This window comes from Artemia sp. Qi Xiang Cuo, chromosome 21, assembly GCF_049724085.1.
Source record: "Artemia sp. Qi Xiang Cuo chromosome 21, ASM4972408v1, whole genome shotgun sequence".
NCBI lineage: Eukaryota > Metazoa > Arthropoda > Branchiopoda > Anostraca > Artemiidae > Artemia > Artemia sp. Qi Xiang Cuo.
Genome location: NC_142814.1, coordinates 13,120,746 through 13,141,705, shown reverse-complemented (window position 1 = coordinate 13,141,705; position 20,960 = coordinate 13,120,746). Strand labels below are relative to the sequence as shown.

General features: G+C 35.2%; 1 protein-coding gene across 1 annotated transcript in view; it reads right to left on the bottom strand.

The window, feature by feature from the left end:
* The window catches only part of LOC148939255 (tudor domain-containing protein 7-like), a 191,575-nt gene that overhangs the window by 111,326 nt on the left and 59,289 nt on the right, over window positions 1-20,960 (bottom strand). Inside the window, exons 5-6 of the mRNA XM_089106653.1 lie at window positions 20,535-20,690; window positions 3,329-3,490 (exon numbers count right to left, since the gene is read on the bottom strand). Coding sequence (XP_088962779.1) covers window positions 3,329-3,490; window positions 20,535-20,690 — 318 coding nt within the window. The remainder of the gene's footprint in view (window positions 1-3,328; window positions 3,491-20,534; window positions 20,691-20,960) is intronic.

Genomic DNA, 20,960 nt, shown 5'->3' with positions numbered 1-20,960 from the left:
CTTATATGCCCCCAGGGCATAACTTAAAACCCTTGCCTTGAGGGTTCTGGGGGAGAGTCCTTCTCAAAAGTATATTTTCTATCTGCAAATCATCTAGCCTACGCTAAACAAAATGGCTATCTCAAAATTTTTATTTGATGTGTTTGGGTGAATGATTGACGTGGGGGGGGGGTCTAGTTGCACTCCATTTACTTTCGAAAGTTAAAAAGGGCACTAGCCCTTTGGATCTCCAATTAAATAAGCCTTGTTTGAAGTATCCATGACAACAGCTTCTATAAAAACTTTATAGTGCCAAGGCCACAAGTTAAAACCCTTGCTCTGAGGGTTGTTGGGAAGTGTCCTCCTCAAAAACGTATTTTCTATGTGGAAATCAACTACGCTGAACAAAATGGCTATCTCAAAATTTTGATTGGATGTGTTTGGGTGAATGATGGACGTGGGGGGGGGGGGGGCTAGTTGCCCTCCAAATACTTTCTACTATGAAAAAGGGCACAAGACCTTTGAATTTCGAATTGAATGAGCCTTTTTTGATGTTTATAAGACAACGCCTTCTATAAACACCTTATATGCCCCCAGGGCATAACTTAAAACCCTTGCCCTGAGGGTTTTGGGGGAGTGTCCTCCTTGTCCTCCTCAAAAACATATTTTCTATCTGGAAATCAACTACGCTGAACAAAATGGCTAACTACAAAATTTTGATTGGATGTGTTTGGGGGAATGAGGGGCAGGGGGGGGGGGTAGTTGCCCTCCAATCACTTTCGATTTTTAAAAAGGGCACTACCCTTTGAATTTCCAATCGAATGAGCCATGTTTTGAAGTTTCTACGACAACGCCTTCTATAAAAGCCTTATATGCCCCCAGGGCATAACTTAAAACCCTTGCCCTGAGGGTTGTGGCGGATTATCCTCCTCAAAAACACATTTTCTATCTGGAAATCAAATACGCTGAACAAAATGGCTATCTCAACAATTCGATTGGATGTGTTTGGGGGGATGATTGGCGTGAGGGGAGGGGGGCTAGTTGCCCTCCAATCATTTTCGACTATTAAAAAGGGCACTAGAACTCGCAATTTCCAATCGAATGAGCCCCTTTTGAAGTCTCTACGACGACCCCTTCTATATGAAGTGCCCTGCTTTCAAGAAAAAAAAATAAAATAAACTGTACATTGTGTCAACATTGATCTTATATGCCCTCAGGGCATAACTTAAGACCCTTGCCCCGATGGTTGTGGGGAAGTGTCCTCCTTAAAAAGATATTTTCTATCTAAAAATCAACTACGCTGAACCAAGTGGCTGTCTCAAAATTTTGATTGGATGTATTTGGGGGAATGATGGCCGTGTGGGGGGGGGCTAGTTTCCCACAAATCAAGTATTACTATTAAAATGTGTACTAGCACTCCAATTTCCAATTTAATGAGCCCTTTTCGAACTTTCTACGACAACTCCTTCGATACGAAGTGCCCGGTCATGGAGAAAAAAAAAAAAAAAAAAAAAAAAAAAAAAAAAAAAAAAACATTGTCTCCACATCGTTCTTTACTTATGATAAGACTGCTTATGATAAGATTTTATAATGAAACGGTTTTGTTAGCAACTAAAGAGCTAAGATCTCGAGCTAGAGTCGATTTTTGTTAGAGGATAAGGTTTTACAATGAAACAGTTTTGTTAGCAACTAAAGAGCTAAGATCTCGAGCTAGAGTCGATTTTTGTTTGAGGATAAGGTTTTACAATGAAACAGTTTTGTAAGCAACTAAAGAGTTAAGATCTCGAGCTAGAGTCGATGGTTTTTTTTGGTTAATGTATTACAATGAAAAGTTTTTTTAGCAACTAAAGAGCTAAGATCTCGAGGTAGAGTCGAATTTTGTTTGAGGATAAGGTTTTACAATGAAACGGTTTTGTTAGCAACTCAAGAGCTAAGACCCCAAGCTAGAGTCGATTGTTGGTTTCAAAATAATTTTAAGCCCTATTTTAATACTGTACCCCTTTTCATTATTAGTGCCACATTGTGCTAGGTAATTACTGCATTTTTATTCGCCACGGATATCATTTATCTTGCTATAGTTTGATTCTCGCGTTAATCTACTTTTTTTCACTTGCCTAGGATTCTCGTATACCTCCAAAGGCACCTAGCCCACCGATAAAGAGCCTCCAGTCTTCGCGGTACCATGCTGCTGCCAGCACATCTTCCCACATCGGTCGCAGGAATTTGTTAAGAGAGCGCAGATCTGACTGGTTTGTACGGCGTAGGGTTGGAATTCCATCCTCGTTGATCCTATAGATCACCACAGGAAGGTTGCCTTAGAAGTTCCCAGATACCCAATTCTCAAGAATGGCCTACACATTGCCACCGTGATTGGCATATGATTTCAGTAGTATTGCCATATGATTTCATTAATAAGAATCTGGTTGATCATTTTTCGAATCTTATCATTTGAAACTTGATCTGTCCAATATGTGTTCAGGATTATTATGAGACAACCATTTTCAAAGGTCGATCTGAGGCTCTTGTCACTTATTAATATGCCATGATTCATACTTTAGTCATACAAACAAACGAAAAAATACATAGATAGGGAATCATAAGCCTAGCTGAATTTTGAGACAGTCATTAAATAAAGAAAATAAAAGAAGAAGTAGGAAAAAAAATAGGCATAGGGAATCATAAGGCTTCCTGAATTTTGCGACGGTCGTTTCACACAAGACTCAAAAAAGTTTTAGTTGCAGACCTAGTAGTTTCCAAGCCAAATCTTCACCTTCACCTTCTTTCTCTCTCTCTGTCTCTCCCTCTCTCTCTCTCAGGCGTTTTCCGCCACATTTGGCATATGAAATTCAGGTACTACTTGGTAATTTGTTTAACCGCAAGCTCCCAAGACTCTCGGTGGAATTACATGGGACAAATGAGTCTAATTCTTAATTGTTTTTCATGATATACAACATGCCTGCCACTAAGAGAGTCCATGCCAAATTCAAGAACCAAAAACCTCCATTTCTTTATGCGCCCATACGTCACTCCATACACAAGAATTTAAAGTAGTGTTCCCTACAGGGCCGTATTACGGATTTTTTTCCGGGGGGGGGGGTGCAAAGAACTTAAAAACGTATCGAAAATCCGTTTCTTATGCATTTTTGTTACGTTTTCGCGAGTCAGACAAACATTAGTGGAGGAGGGAGGGGTTCAAACCCCCTAAGCCACACCCCTAGATACGACCTTTGTCCCCTATTTAATTATATTAAAAAACCTAATATTTTCAATATAAGGCTTTGAGGATTGGGTAAATGCCACATAATCTGTCAAACATAATTATAACAAGTTAAGTGAATTGGGTCCTCACCGGTTCTTCAGGGTATACAATATGCCTGTCGCCGAGTGAATCCATGGCAAACTCAGGTCTTGCGACCTCCAGCCAATCGTCAGGCAATGCTTCTGAATACATATTCCGATACTCCTGCTCAATATTGCCTGAAAACATTCCATTAGTATGTCCTTCTAAAACCTGCAAAGAAAAAAGAATTCTGATATTCCTGCTCAATACTATCTGAAAACATTCCATTAGTATGTTCTTTTAAAACCCGTAAAGAAAAAATAATTACGATATTCCTGCTCAATATTACCTGAAAACATTCCATTAGTGTGTTCTTTTAAAACTTGCAAAGAAAAAAGAATTCCGATATTCCTGCTCAATATTAACTAAAAACATTCCATTAGTATGTTCTTTTAAAACCTGCAAAAAAGTAAAATTTAGCGATATCGTGATATTCGATACTGATTCAGCTAAATGCAAGCTAAATTCAGCTAACATTTATTTTCAACAAGTCACAAAATAAACAAATAATCGTTCAAATGGGGATAAGTTCATTTATTAGACATATAAGAAAGTCTAGATATTTTGATCACATATACAGCGATCGTCATCAGTAGATATACTAAAGCATTAAAATTAAAACTAATATATTTATACAGAACAAAATTCTTGAAGACGAAGCAGATTTTGCCACCTTCATTAGAAATTCAACTTACATTTAGGTAATATTAAAGAAGAAAATTAAGAAGGAGAAGAAGAGCATTAATTAAAGAAGAAGAAGAATATTAAAAAAGAAAATTTACAACCCAAGACTTCGGATGAACTCTCCCAGACAAATTTAGTGAATGAACCGGAAGTAATTATTTTGTTCTGTGTAATCAATTTAGTTTTAATTTTAATGTTTTAGTATATCTACTGAAAACAACCGCTGCATATGTGATCAAAATATCTATGCTTTTGTATCTGTTATCACTGTCTAATAAATAGACTTATCCCCATTTGAACATTTATTTGATCCAAATAAAAAGACAATGTAGTCTTTAAAAAAATACCTAATCTCAGGTCGAATATAATTCACAAATTATGAAATCAGCAATGTGAAAAAGGTGCCTGTAATTGACAAAATTTATTCCAAAAAACAGTAAAAAAAAGAAAAACAAATCTAAGAATGAGGGTGCCAGAAAAATGTTGGGGAGGGCCTGGGGTTCCCCCAGACCCCCTGGATCCATCACTGTTTGCAAATGTTGTAATTGTATCTAAGCCATACAACGAGAAACAAATCTAGGTTAAAAGGAAATGTAATTTCTAGAATCAAAATAGAGTCTGTTGTTTTAAAATTTAATTGGTTCTACCGTATGAAATTTTAAGCGAATTAAACGTATGAAAACTTTTTGAATCGGAAGGTTTTTTACAACTAGTCCATCTGTTAATCTGTGCTGCAACAGAAAATCTGGTCACTTTTACATGTCACATAGGACTTGTATATTGGAATTTGAAGTTTTTCTTTGTCGTTAATCAAACAGTTCGTGGTAACGAACTATGAGTAAGGAGCAACCCGGCTCAATGGTATCTGAAACTCTAGAAAACGGGTTTTGGATACCAATAGATACATCAAAAGAATCAGATTTTAATGCTGATTTCAAATATATAAGTTTCATCAAGTTTAATCCTACCCATCAAAAGTTACGCGCCTTAGAAAATTAAATATAAAAAACAAGTTTTTTTAACTGAAAGTAAGGAGCGACATTAAAACTTCAAACGAACAGAAATTATTCCGTATATGAAAGGGGTTGTCCCCTCCTCAACGCCTTGCTCTTTACGCTAAAGTTTTTTATTGTTTAAAAAAAATATAGTTGTGAGAAAGTCAAACTCTAGCGTAAAGAGCAAGACGTTGAGAAGGGGACAGTCCCTTTCATATACGGAATAATTTCTGTTCGTTTTAAGTTTTAATGTCGCTCCTTACTTTCAGTTAAAAAAAAATTTTTATTTAATTTTTGAACGTTTTTGAATAAATGCAGGTTTTGATCTTGGCTCACAGTACATGAATAATTTAAACAAAATTTTCATATTAATTTACTTTTATTTGGATAAATGGCTTTCTCGAAACTTGTTTCATTTTATTTTCGAACGTTTTTATTAGTAATAAATATACGTAACTTACGAATTAACTTACGTAACGAACTTCTATATTCATATATTTTTATACGTATATTAGGGGGTTCGCCACTTAGTCAATACCTTGCTCTTTAAGCGAAAGTTCGAATTCTGTTCCCATTCTTTAAAAATGACCGCTTAATCACAAAGGCCATTAATTAGAATAAATAGCTCTTATGAAAGTACTAAAAAATCTCTGGCTTAAAGAGTGAGGTATTGACTAGGGGGTGAACCCAACCATATATGTAATATTTTCTGTTCGTTTAAAGTTTTGATGTTGCTGCTGTTGCAGTTGAAAAACTTTTTTTTTATATTTAATTTCTGATCTTTTTTTTAAATAATGCTAGGAAGTCTGGCGTCCCCTTCGTAGCAATGTCCCTTCCCCCATGAAAACTTTCTTCATGGGCAGGTCCTCCCACATAACTCCCGACTCCCCCACTACCAGTACAAATATCCCCTAAAAACGTCTGTACTGTATACTTCCCAATAATCAATACTATATGTTAACAGTAGGTAAAGTTCATAACTTTCAGCCCTCCCCCTGGGGACTTCGGGGTATTAAGTCATCCTCAAAGACATAGTTATTATATTTCGACCATGCTGAACAAAATTGCTATCTCAAAATTTTGATCAGGTGATTCTGGGAAAAATTGAGGATGGAAGGGGGACTAGTTGCCCTCCAATTATTTGGTCATCGAACAAGGGCACTAGAAATGTTGATTGCCATTAGAATGAGCCCTCCCACGATATTATAGAACCACTAGTGCGATAAAATCACCCCTGAAAAAACAAAAAACAAAAACAAAACAACAAATAAACACGCACCCGTGATCTTTCTTCTGGCAAAAAATGCAAAATTCCATATTTTTGTAAATAGGAGCTTGAAACCTCTACAGTAGGGTTCTCTGATACGCGGAATATGATGATGTGATTTTCATTAAGGTTATATAACTTTTCGGGGGTCTTTCCCCCATTTTTCGAAAATCAGCCAAATTTTCTCAGGCGCTTAACTTTTGATGGGTAGGATTAAACTTGAAATCAGCATTAAAATCCGATTCTTTTGATGTATCTATTTGTATCAAAATACCGTTTTCTAGAGTTTCGGTTACCATTGAGCCAGGTCCCAATAACCAATACTATATGTTAACATTGGGTAAAGTCCATAAATTTAGCCTTCCCCCTGGGGTCTTCTAGGGATTAAGTCATCCTAAAAGACATAGTCATAATATTTTCGACCATGCTGAACAAAATGGCTATCTCAAAATTTTGATCAGGTGACTTTGGGAAAAAATGAGCGTGGGAGGGGGCCTAGTTGCCCTCCATTTTTTTGGTCACTTAAAAAGGGCACTAGAACTTTTAATTTCCGTTCCAATGAACCCTCCGATGATATTCTAGGACCACTGGGTCGGTACGATCGACCCCTAGGAAAAAACAAATAAACACGCATCCGTGATCTTTCTTCTGGCAAAAAATGGAAAATTCCACATTTTTGTAGATAGGAGCTTGATACCTCTACAGTAGGGTTCTCTCATTAAGGTTCTATAACTTTTAGGGGGCCTTTCCCCCTTTTTCGAAAATCAGCGAAATTTTCTCAGGTGCGTAACTTTTGATAGGTAAGATTAAACTTGATGAAACTTATATATTTGAAATCAGAATCAAAATCTCATTCTTTTGATGTATCTATTGGTATCAAAATTCCGTTTTTTAGAGTTACGGTTACCATTGAGCCGGGTCGCTCCTTACTTACATTTCGTTACCACGAACTGTTTGATTTGAAATATTTTCGAAAAAAGGGGGAAAGAACCCCTAAAAGTTATAGAACCTTTATGAAAATCACACCATCATATTTAGCGTATCAGAGAACCTTGTTGTAGAGGTTTCAAGCTCCTATCTACAAAAATGTGGAATTTTACATTTTTTGCCAGAAGAAAGATCACGGATTCGTTTTTTTTTTTTTTTTTTTTTTTTTCAGGGGTGATCGTATCGACCCAGTGGTCCTAGAATATCGTGAGTGGGCTAATTGGAATGGAAATTAAAAGTTCTAGTGCCCTTTTTAAGTGACCAAAAACGGGGGGCAACTAGGCCCCCTCCCACGCTCATTTTTTTCTCAAAGTCACCCGATCAAAATTTTGAGATAGCCATTTTGTTCAGCATGGTCGAAAATATGATAACTATGTCCTTTAGGATGACTTAATCCCCCGAAGTCCCTGGGGGGGGGCTGGAATTTATGAACTTTACCCAATGTTAACATATAGTATTGGTTATTGGGAAGTATACAGACGTTTCCCGGGGGGGGGCTACGGGTTTGAACCCCCCCCCCCCCAAAAAAAAACGTCAGACTCGTAAAGAAGAAAAATGCATATAAACAATTTTTTTGCGTTTTATAAGTTTTTTTGTAACCCCCTCCCCCTCCGAAAAAATGCTCCCTCCCCCCAAACAAAAACCTGAATACGCCCTTGCTGGAACCCCTGCAAAGAATGAAGATAATGTCCGGAAAAATTTTGGAAGTTCATAGGGGCTTACAGTGCGAAAGCATATATGTTGATATAAAAACATAATTTTATTTTTCCAGACAAAAACAAAATTCAAAATTAGTAAATTCCAATTATTTATTATGTAGGTTCGTCGCGCAGAGAAAATTCCCATAAGGTAGCGATACACAACGTAAAATGCTTAAATGTACTGTATACTCGTATTCTGAAAAATAAATGAGAAAATATAATTTACAAGAAATCTGCAAATCTCCCCGTTTTGTACCAGAAATTGTTTCAATTAAGTTACAGGTGATTCATCTTCAAAGCATTGATAGATATTATAATATGGGTGCTGAAAAATATTGATAATAAATGTAGGTATTATTTTACTTACATAATTTCTTATATTCATGATAAATCATAAAAAGTAAATAAAAACTAATGCCGAAAGTTGAATAAAATAAAGCAAAGGAGGTATCAGTGGAACTGAGAGATTTCAAATAAGACTATCAGATAAATATTAATAATAAATAAATACAATGAGATTCAATAAAATAAAGTGAATAAGATAAAATATATATATATATATATATATATATATATATATATATATATATATATATATATATATATATATATATATATATATATATATATATATATATATATATATATAAGTAACAAATAATAAATTAATGAATAAATATTAGCAACAAAATTTGAATAAAATAAAGTGAATATAATAAAGTGAATAAATATTAATAATAAAATTTCAATAAAATTTAGTAAAGGAGGCATCAAAGGATTGAGAAATTTCAAATACGGCTGTTGGGTATTGCATTGTCCTTTTCGGCCAACCGTTAAAGGCTAAATGGAAAGCAGGTCGTCCGCGGTTGGGGTGGGAGGATGTCGCAAAGGAAGATTTAAGGGAAATCTGAACTTCCTGGCAGGGTGTAAAGAGGGAGGCTTTCAATAGATTGGGATGGAGGAGGAGCATGCATAGTTGTGTTGACCTCAGGCGGCTTGGTGCTGCGGTGACTTGTTAGTAGTAGTAGTAGTATAATGCATAAAGACAAACTAAACCTGAAAAATCATAAGAGAAAGTGCTAACGATCAGAATGTGTTAGAAGTTCAAATAAAGAATATGACAAAATTATAAAAGAGGAACTGATAACAGAGAAAGTGGGAGAAACCGATAGAACAAAACTAATCCTGATAGAACTGAAACTGATTGAACTAATCTAAAAAAATAGTAAAAACTTTAGAACTTGAGAATGAGTGAAACAAGGAGTAGGAGAAAATGATAACAGAGGTACTGATAATAAAGAAACTGAGAGAGAAACCGATAGAACTGACCTAGTCCCGACTGAACTGAAACTACTAGAACTGAAACTGATATAACTAATCTAACAAAATAGTCAAAACTTTAGAACTTGAGAATGAGTGAAACAAGGAGTAGGAGAAAATGATAACAGAGGAACTGATAATAAAGAAACTGAGAGAGAAACCGATAGAACTGACCTAGTCCTGATTGAACTAAAACTGATAGAACTAATCTAACAAAATAGTGAAAACTTTAGAACTTGAGAATGAATGAAACAAGGAGTAGGAGAAAATGATAACAGAGGAACTGATAATAAAGAAAGTGAGAGAGAATCCGATAGAACTGACCTAGTCCTGATTGAACTGAAACTGGTCGAACTTAAACTGGTAGAACTAATCTAACAAAATAGTGAAAACTTTAGAACTTGAGAATGAATGAAACAAGGATTAGGAGGCAATGATAACAGAGGAACTGATAATAAAGAAACTGAGAGAGAAATCGATAGAACTGACCTAGTCCTGATTGAACTGAAACTGATAGAACTAATCTAACAAAATAGTGAAAACTTTAGAACTTGAGAATGAATGAAACAAGGAGTAGGAGAAAATGATAACAGAGGATCTGATAATAAAGAAACTGAGAGAGAAACCAATAGAACTGACCTAGTCCTGATTGAACTGAAATTGATAGAACTGAAACTGGTAGAACTAATCTAACAAAATAGTGAAAACTTTAGAACTTGAGAATGAGTGAAACAGGGAGTAGGAGAAAATGATAACAGAGGAACTTATAATAAAGAAACTGAGAGAGAAATCGATAGAACTGACCTGGTCCTGATTGAACTGAAACTGATATAACTAATCTAACAAAATACTGAAAACTTTAGAACTTGAGAATGAATGCAACAAGGAGTAGGAGAAAATGATAACAGAGGAACTGATAATAAAGAAACTGAGAGAGAAACCGATAGAACTGACCTAGTCCTGATTGAACTGAAACTGATAGAACTGAAACTGGTAGAAATAATCTAACAAAATAGTGAAAACTTTAGAACTTGAGAATGAGTGAAACAAGGATTAGGAGAAAATGATAACAGAGGAACTGATAATAAAGAAACTGAGAGAGACACCGATAGAACTGACCTAGTCCCGACTGAACTGAAACTAATAGAACTGAAACTGATATAACTAATCTAACAAAATAGTCAAAACTTTAGAACTTGAGAATGAGTGAAACAAGGAGTAGGAGAAAATGATAACAGAGGAACTGATAATAAAGAAACTGAGAGAGAAACCGATAGAACTGACCTAGTCCTGATTGAACTAAAACTGATAGAACTAATCTAACAAAATAGTGAAAACTTTAGAACTTGAGAATGAATGAAACAAGGAGTAGGTGAAAATGATAATAGAGGAAATGATAATAAAGAAAGTGAGAGAGAAACCGATAGAACTGACATAGTCCTGATTGAACTGAAACTGATCGAACTGAAACTGGTAGAACTAATCTAACAAAATAGTGAAAACTTTAGAACTTGAGAATGAATGAAACAAGGATTAGGAGGCAATGATAACAGAGGAACTGATAATAAAGAAACTGAGAGAGAAATCGATAGAACTGACCTAGTCCTGATTGAACTGAAACTGATAGAACTAATCTAACAAAATAGTGAAAACTTTAGAACTTGAGAATGAATGAAACAAGGAGTAGGAGAAAATGATAACAGAGGAACTGATAATAAAGAAACTGAGAGAGAAACCGATAGAACTGACCTAGTCCTGATTGAACTGAAACTGATAGAACTGAAACTGGTAGAACTAATCTAACAAAATAGTGAAAACTTTAGAACTTGAGAATGAGTGAAACAGGGAGTAGGAGAAAATGATAACAGAGGAACTTATAATAAAGAAACTGAGAGAGAACTCGATAGAACTGACCTGGTCCTGATTGAACTGAAACTGATATAACTAATCTAACAAAATACTGAAAACTTTAGAACTTGAGAATGAATGCAACAAGGAGTAGGAGAAAATGATAACAGAGGAACTGATAATAAAGAAACTGAGAGAGAAACCGATAGAACTGACCTAGTCCTGATTGAACTGAAACTGATAGAACTGAAACTGTTATAACTAATCTAACAAAATAGTAAAAACTTTAGAACTTGAGAATGAGTGAAACAAGGAGTAGGAGAAAATGATAACAGAGGTACTGATAATAAAGAAACTGAGAGAGAAACCGATAGAACTGACCTAGTCCAGACTGAACTGAAACTAATAGAACTGAAACTGATATAACTAATCTAACAAAATAGTCAAAACTTTAGAACTTGAGAATGAGTGAACCAAGGAGTAGGAGAAAATGATAACAGAGGAAGTGATAATAAAGAAACTGAGAGAGAAACCGATAGAACTGACCTAGTCCTGATTGAACTAAAACTGATAGAACTAATCTAACAAAATAGTGAAAACTTTAGAACTTGAGAATGAATGAAACAAGGAATAGGAGAAAATGATAATAGAGGAAATGATAATAAAGAAACTGAGAGAGAAACCGATAGAACTGACCTAGTCCTGATTGAACTGAAATTGATCGAACTGAAACTGGTAGAACTAATCTAACAAAATAGTGAAAACTTTAGAACTTGAGAATGAGTGAAACAAGGATTAGGAGACAATGATAACAGAGGAACTGATAATAAAGAAACTGAGAGAGAAATCGATAGAACTGACCTGGTCCTGATTGAACTGAAACTGATATAACTAATCTAACAAAATAGTGAAAACTTTAGAACTTGAGAATGAATGCAACAAGGAGTAGGAGAAAATGATAACAGAGGAACTGATAATAAAGAAACTGAGAGAGAAACCGATAGAACTGACCTAGTCCTGATTGAACTGAAATTGATAGAACTGAAACTGGTAGAACTAATCTAACAAAATAGTGAAAACTTTAGAACTTGAGAATGAGTGAAACAGGGAGTAGGAGAAAATGATAACAGAGGAACTTATAATAAAGAAACTGAGAGAGAAATCGATAGAACTGACCTGGTCCTGATTGAACTGAAACTGATATAACTAATCTAACAAAATACTGAAAACTTTAGAACTTGAGAATGAATGCAACAAGGAGTAGGAGAAAATGATAACAGAGGAACTGATAATAAAGAAAACTGAGAGAGAAACCGATAGAACTGACCTAGTCCTGATTGAACTGAAACTGGTAGAACTAATCTAACAAAATAGTGAAAACTTTAGAACTTGAGAATGAGTGAAACAAGGATTAGGAGACAATGATAACAGAGGAACTGATAATATAGAAACTGAGAGAGAAACCGATGACCTAGTCATGATTGAACTGAAACTGATAGAACTAATCTAACAAAATAGTGAAAACTTTAGAACTTGAGAATGAGTGAAACAAGGAGTAGGAGAAAATGATAACAGAGGAACTGATAATAAAGAAACTGAGAGAGAAACCTATAGAACTGACCTAGTCCTGATTAATTGAAACTGATAGAACTGAAACTGATAGAACTAATCTAACAAAATATTGAAAACTTTAGAACTTGAAAAGGAATGAAACAAGGAGTAGGAGAAAATGATAACAGAGGAACTGATAATAAAGAAACTGAGAGAGAAACCGATAGAACTGACCTAGTCCCGATTGAACTGAAACTGATAGAACAGAAACTGATAGAGCTAATCTAACAAAATAGTGAAAACTTTAGAACTTGAGAATGAATGAAACAAGGAGTAGGAGAAAATGACAACAGAGGAACTGACAATAAAGAAAGTGAGAGAGAATCCGATAGAACTGACCTGGTCCTGATTGAACTGAAACTGGTAGAACTGAAACTGGTAGAACTAATCTAACAAAATAGTGAAAACTTTAGAACTTGAGAATGAATGAAACAAGGAGTAGGAGAAAATGATAACAGAGGAACTGATAATAAAGAAACTGAGAGAAACCGATAGAACTGACCTAGTCCCGATTGAACTGAAACTGATAGAACTGAAACGGATAGAACTAATCTAACAAAATAGTGAAAACTTTAGAACTTGAGAATGAGTGAAACAAGGAATAGGAGAAAATGATAACAGAGGATTGATAATAAAGAAACTGAGAGAGAAACCGATAGAACTGACCTAGTCCTGATTAATTGAAACTGATTGAACTGAAACTGATATAACTAATCTAACAAAATACTGAAAACTTTAGAACTTGAGAATGAATGAAACAAGGAGTAGGAGAAAATGATAACAGAGGAACTGATAATAAAGAAACTGAGAGAGAAACCGATAGAACTGACCTAGTCCTGATTGAACTGAAACTGATAGAACAGAAACGGATAGAGCTAATCTAACAAAATAGTGAAAACTTTAGAACTTGAGAATGAATGAAACAAGGAATAGGAGAAAATGATAACAGATGAACTGATAATAAAGAAACTGAGAGAGAAACCGATAGAACTGACCTAGTCCCGATTGAACTGAAACTGATAGAACTGAAACGGATAGAGCTAATCTAACAAAATACTGAAAACTTTAGAACTTGAGAATGAGTGCAACAAGGAGTAGGAGAAAATGATAACAGAGGAACTGATAATAAAGAAAACTGAGAGAGAAACCGATAGAACTGACCTAGTCCTGATTGAACTGAAACTGATAGAACTGAAACTGGTAGAACTAATCTAACAAAATATTGAAAACTTTAGAACTTTAGAATGATTGAAACAAGGATTAGGAGAAAATGATAACAGAGGAACTGATAATATAGAAACTGAGAGAGAAACCGATGACCTAGTCATGATTGACCTGAAACTGATAGAACTAATCTAACAAAATAGTGAAAACTTTAGAACTTGAGAATGAGTGAAACAAGGAGTAGGAGAAAATGATAACAGAGGAACTGATAATAAAGAAACTGAGACAGAAACCGATAGAACTGACCTAGTCCTGATTAATTGAAACTGATAGAACTGAAACTGATAGAACTAATCTAACAAAATAGTGAAAACTTTAGAAATTGAGAAGGAATGCAACAAGGATTAGGAGAAAATTATAACAGAGGAACTGATAATAAAGAAACTGAGAGAGAAACCGATAGAACTGACCTAGTCCCGATTGAACTGAAACTGATAGAACTGAAACGGATAGAACTAATCTAACAAAATAGTGAAAACTTTAGAACTTGAGAATGAGTGAAACAAGGAATAGGAGAAAATGATAACAGAGGAACTGACAATAAAGAAACTGAGAGAGAAAACGATAGAACTGACCTAGTCCTGATTGAAGTGAAACTGATAGAACTAATCTAACAAAATACAGAAACTAATAATAGAAGAAACTTTGGCACTTGATCATAAGTGAGCAAAAACTTAAGTTAGCACCTCTATAAATAGCCCGTACGACAATCCATATCCATATATAAAGGGGTTGCACCCCCCTCAATACCTCGCTCTTTATGCTAAATTTTGAATTTTTTCAAATGCTTCTAAAAAAGACTCCTGAAACACAAGGGTCGTTGAATTAGAATAAAAAGCTTTTTTAAAACTTCTTAAATACTTCAGCGTGAAGAGCAAGGTATTTAGGAGGGGGCGACCCCCGTCATATACGAAATAATTTCTGTTCGTTTTATGTTTTAATGTTACTTCTTACTTTCACTTGAAAAAAGTGTTATTTTTCTATTTAATTTCAAATAAAGATATATATAATTGGCTATTCAGCTTAAAATTTACCGAAAGCAGACATATTCTTTTTGCTTTTCGACTTACATTGAATGTGATATACCTAGGGGTAGAAATGTCTTTCAAATTCAGGGGAAAAGGGAAAACAATTTAGTTTTTTTTCAATTTTCTTTATAAACGAAAATAAAACGAGAGTCTATTTTCAAAAATGGGTGTGTGGGAAGGCATTCAGAGGGGATAAATACTCCAAACTCACGGCCCTCAATTCCTATCTCTGAAATTTTCTCATTTTGTGTAAAATACATAATTCTAATCCTGCTATAATTTGATGGTTTCTTCCCTTAATAGAGGAAGATATTTAACTTCCATTCACAAGATCAGTGAAAATTCGAACAAAATTGTATAATTTGAATTTCGTAGGCTTTTATCATTTATAATACAGTGACATTTATAGTATTTCCAAGAGAAGGGGGGTTGATCGAGACATAGACTGACCAAAATTTTGAATACCCCCTACCTACGTCCATCATTTCTATAGTAGCTCCAAAAATGACAGAAAAGGGTACTGAAGGTGCACTTTATACAGGTTTATTAATAAAAGCACAACCATATCCTTTAAGAAGTATCAAGCGAACAGCTATTTAAGCAGTCTCTTTCATTCTTCCCTACATTATGGTTACTGTAGCAACGCGGTCTATAGCAGTCTATGAGGCCTGCAATACTGTGGCAATATGAAGCAATAATGTAGCAATTGCGTTGCAGCTTATTTTTTATTCGTTAATTAGGATATTAATTCAATTATTCGTAGAAAAATGTTTCAAGCTGCTTGGCTGTGTTAATTCAAAATACGGATTTTAGCTAATTAACTAATTAATACTTTAGTTTAAATGTTTAAATAAGCTAATTAACTAAGTCAAACTGCTTATTTAAACATTTTTTACTAGTTAATTACTAAATTATTAGCTAAAGTGCTAAAACAATAATTAGTTAACTGAAGCGAAATTGGTTAACTAACTAAAATGTTCAACTAAAAATTAATTAACTAAATAATTAAAACATTCTTATCAATCTAATCCTTAAAAAACCAGAATCGGTCTTTTATTTATAGACACACATTTATCAATAAAACAAAGAGTATACACATTTTCCCTTGCCAAAGGGCAACAAAGCTTGAAACGATTACACAACAGTCATATAAAATTATTAAGCCACCAGAAGTTCAACTAACACTGGGGAATGTCTTCAATCATTCAGTTATTATCGAAAATCAACTATTTATCTAGTTAGAGATCCAATTCCCTGGTCCAGGACTGCGTTCAATCAAAGGTTTGAGTATAAGTCTTTCTGTTAAAAAGGAATTTGTTATATATGTAAAAAAAAACATTAAACATTACAAACCCAACGAGAAAGAAACACAATTCGGCAAACGTCAAATGTGCTTTGGGACAAAAGGAGACAAAGGACAAAAAGATTTTAAAAAACAAAAAAAAAACAAAAAAAGGATATAAGAGCTCTGTTTTCAGGCCACCCACATCCAACACGGAGTTCGACACGGGTTGTGCAGATTATTGTTTTGACTGCCGTGTTCAACACGGGCGAATGTCTTCTCAGAACCCGCGTTCAACCATGCTATACTGGCGCGTTACAATTTTGAGGAACCCGTGTCCAACACTGAAAGATGAAACACTCGCAAGATGAAAACGCTTTAAAGTTTCGCTGTGTTCAGCACGGAGAACCTGAAAAGATTTTTGTCAAACCCGCTCCAAACACGCTTCAAATCATCAGCAACAAGGGGATTACGACTCATATTCTGTAAGTTATGGTGTTACTGTTCTAAAATCTGGGAAACACGCGAGAAGTGAAGTTTGGTTAATGCTAATGAAATAAAACAAAATAGGATGAAAATATAATAGTTTATGAACAAATTTGGGCTATATATTTGCACATTAGGGGGAGGGGGTAAAGCATTTCCGTATCAGCGTGTATCGTATTCAATATATGCTATGCTTTACCCCCACCCCATGTGCAAATATATAGCCCAAATTTGTTCAAAAACTATTATATTTTCATCGTATTTTGTTTTATTTCATTAGCGTTAACCAAACTTCACTTCTCGCGTGTGTCCCGCCCTTCATTATAGCATCCATGGATGCTTTAATTTTACCATCCACGTTCATTCAATCACTTATCATCGCAGACTAACAGGTTTTTGTCTGATGTTAGTATGATCACTTCTCGCATGTGTCCTGGATTTTAGCACAGTACCCTTTTCTTTACCGGATGTCCCCGGCGTCTCAACAGAATTTTCCAAGGTTTTATCGTAGGATCTCTGGTGATTACCTTAGGCAATATTCCAGTATTCTGGAATACTGGAATTTTAAATACATTGAAGTAAAAGATATATTTGAGTTCAGCAGAGCCGTCACGTATAGGAGGGGGATCCCCCCCCCAGTGTTTGGGCCACTTGGTAAAAAAAGTTAAATGGATCTTCCTTTTTTGACTGAATAACTTCAAAAAGCAATCTACTTCAGCAATATTAATAAAAATGAAGGTTTTTCAATCAAGCTGCACTTCCTGCTTTTTGTCACGGAGTACTACTGTTATATTAGCCCTTGTTGTAGTGGGGATTCTGTCCTCCCTTGTGCCCGCGGCAAAATCTCAATTAGTAGCAAATCTATCAAAAACGTTTCAGAACCACGGCCTCTTACTAACTTACATCATATGCCTACTGCTCATTTTTGTTTACACTAGATACATACACACAGTATAGGGGGGGGGCATTCTAGGTACATATTTCTTTTTTGCAGTCATAAATTGTGATGGAAGATATTCTTTCCAAACAATGATACGTGACTGTAAAGTCGGTAAAATAGTCGGTAAATAGTCGGTAAATTATGCAGCATAACATAGTCGGTAAAATTCTGGCGCAAAACGCCATAATTTTTTCAATGCCGCTAAAACCTTTTGTTCAGTTCAATAAAGACCAGGACCTGTCATCTACAAAAATCGCGAATTTGGTCGTAAACACAGCAGTTTTAACAACTCCTGTCATGATTTTACAGATGGTGCCACAATTTTCCATCTGGTTAAACAAAGAGCATGAAAATAGTGACATTACTTATACCGAAATCTCAATCTCGGTCGGTAAATGCAGCGGTTTTACCCACTCGAGCAGTAATTTTGTGTATCGTATTCGAAACGGACATTATGCAAATTACTGATAAAAAACGGTCGGTAAAAATGGCGAACAAGTCGGTAAAGTCCCCCCCCCCCCAAACATTTTGGCTAGTAACGCCCCTGGTGTTCGGAGTCCGTCTTGGCTCTCGACGGTCCTGGGTTCAAGATCTATACCCTGGTATAGTCTTTTTGTGCTTAACATTTCTTTAATAGAAAAGATGATTATATTGTTCTTGGTTTGCTAAATACTAGTACTATTATGCACATTTTCTATTGAAATACACAAATAAATTCTCAATCTATGAGATGAATATTTCCATATTTCATGCATATGTACATTTCCTGTCTATTTCTTTTATTTTTCTATTGCGCATTTTTCAGAAGATTCGAGTTTCCTAACGATTTTTGCTTTTGATGTCTTTTCAGAATTCCTTGAATCCCTGAGCAATAATGTTGCAGATTCCCTAAAAACCATCTTATGCAGGATTTGACCAATTCCCTGAGCAATAATGTTGCAGATTCCCTAAAAACCATCTTATGCAGGGTTTGACCAATTCCCTGAGAAATAATGTTGCAGATTCCCTAAAAACCATCTTATGCAGGATTTGACCAATTCCCTGAGCAATAATATTGCAGATTCCCTAAAAACCATCTTATGCAGGGTTTGACCAATTCCCTGAGTAATAATGTTGCAGATTCCCTAAAAACCATCTTATGCAGGGTTTGACCAATTCCCTGAGCAATAATATTGCAGATTCCCTAAAAACCATCTTATGCAGGATTTGACCAATTCCCTGAGCAATAATGTTGCAAATTCCCTAAAAACGATCTTATGCAGGATTTGACCAATCGGTTTGACCAATTGATATGTTTGACCATTTGACAAGTTTTAACCAGGACTGTGGAGTTGGTTATAAGTTATAACTAACTCCGATTCCAGACATTTTCAATATACTGACTCTAACTCCGACTCCACTCAGCAAAAATTTACTAAAACACCTGCCCTGATTTTACCAATCCAACGTTACCGCACCGGTCAAGATTTATCAGATTTACATTGTACAATACATGCGACCTCCAACTGGAAAATGGTGTGCTCCTTGCGGTACGCAATTTAAAAATTAAGATTGGCATACACATGAACAGGAAGAAACAATAATTAACAGAATTAAAATGATTAAAATTAATCAATAATTAGCTTAAACAACCTCCCAAGAACGATGTTACTACAGTAGCCAAAAATAAAGAAGAAGAATATTTCGTGGGAAAGGGCCCAAATTTCAAAGAACAGGGGTTGAGGGGAATAGCTTGCCGCGTATTAATATACATATTGAATAACTGTACTGTGGGCATTGACTACAGTACACAGAATTTAGGCATTCAGTTTCGATCGTTTTAAACACTGGTAAGCCATTATGAATTCTTAGATACTTAAAGACTATTTAAAATCAGTCTTAATGCTGTAAGACTTAAATTGGGATGCCGCAAGGTTTGTAAAATCTTAGCTCCCTTTGATCTAAAGGCTCCAAAGGTATATGTATAGGGTCTACAAAGATACATAGATTACGAGAATACAGAATCAAATACTTAATACTAGATTTAATAGACATTTCTTCAACTGCTGACAATTTTTTATTCAGCAGAAAATAGTCTGTCCAAAGACAGGCGACTATAGCAGTTGATGGATGCAAGAATCTTGAGTGGCTCGATTTCGAATCTCGATCAAAAATCTCGACTGAATAAGCTATAGCTCCCATAACTCGTGTACAAACGCCAGAGAGGCGATGTCATATTGACTTATAAGCTTTTGAATGCCATTTCCTGTTAAAAAGCCCTTTCGACTTAATGAATCCTTCAGGGCGAGGAGGCATAGAAAGAAGGAATCCTGGAAGAGAGCATATGCCAGATTCCTCGATCAATATTTCCCCAATAGAGTATTACCCCATTGGAACAGTCTTATGAAACAAACCACCCCCTCTGTCGATGCATTTAAGATTTAATAGTTTAAAGTGATTGGAGGGCAACAAACCCCCCTCTCACGCCCAACATTTCCCCAAACACATCCAATCAAAATTTTGAGATAGCCATTTTGTTCAACGTAGTTGAAAGTTTTAGAAATTAGGTCTTTAAGATTTCCGTCGACAAGGGTTGGTTCACCAAACCATGGAAGACTAAGTGGGACCCCAGTGAGCCATTGGATCCCCATTATTACTAACCAGCTTACAAATCTACAGGATTATTTCTTATTTCGCTGGACAAAGCGATTTAAATTATTGAAAAGAATATGCCTAAAATAAAAACATAATATAAAATAGAAAAAAAAAATATTGATGCTGGATTAAGCTTGCATAAATAAAACTACAAAACAAAACAGTATTGACAAAATGATATAAACAAGCCAAGCAAAAGCATGCTAACCTCCTTAACCCTTTCGACTACCTTTCGTTCATCTTCTGTAACAGGCAGATCACGCATAGTTCGAGTCAAATCACGCAAAGCTTCGGCAAAGGCAGCTTCACTCGCTATGAACTCGTTAGCAAATAAACCACCACTTGCGTAGGTTTTGTCGCCCACCTACAGGAAAAACTGTCAATATTAACAACAATTTCTGCTTCGTTCTTCCATAATTTCAAAACAGGTTTATGTCAAACAAAAACGGTCAATTATTGAAAAATGTCAAAACAGGTTACAACAAATATCAACAGGTTGTAACAAAGGTTACAACAAATGTCAAAACAAGTTATGACAAATAGTCACTTTATTGACAAATGTAAAAACAGGTTACAATAAATATCAACAGGTTGTGACACAAGTTACAACAAATGTTGAGTCAGGTTATGTCAA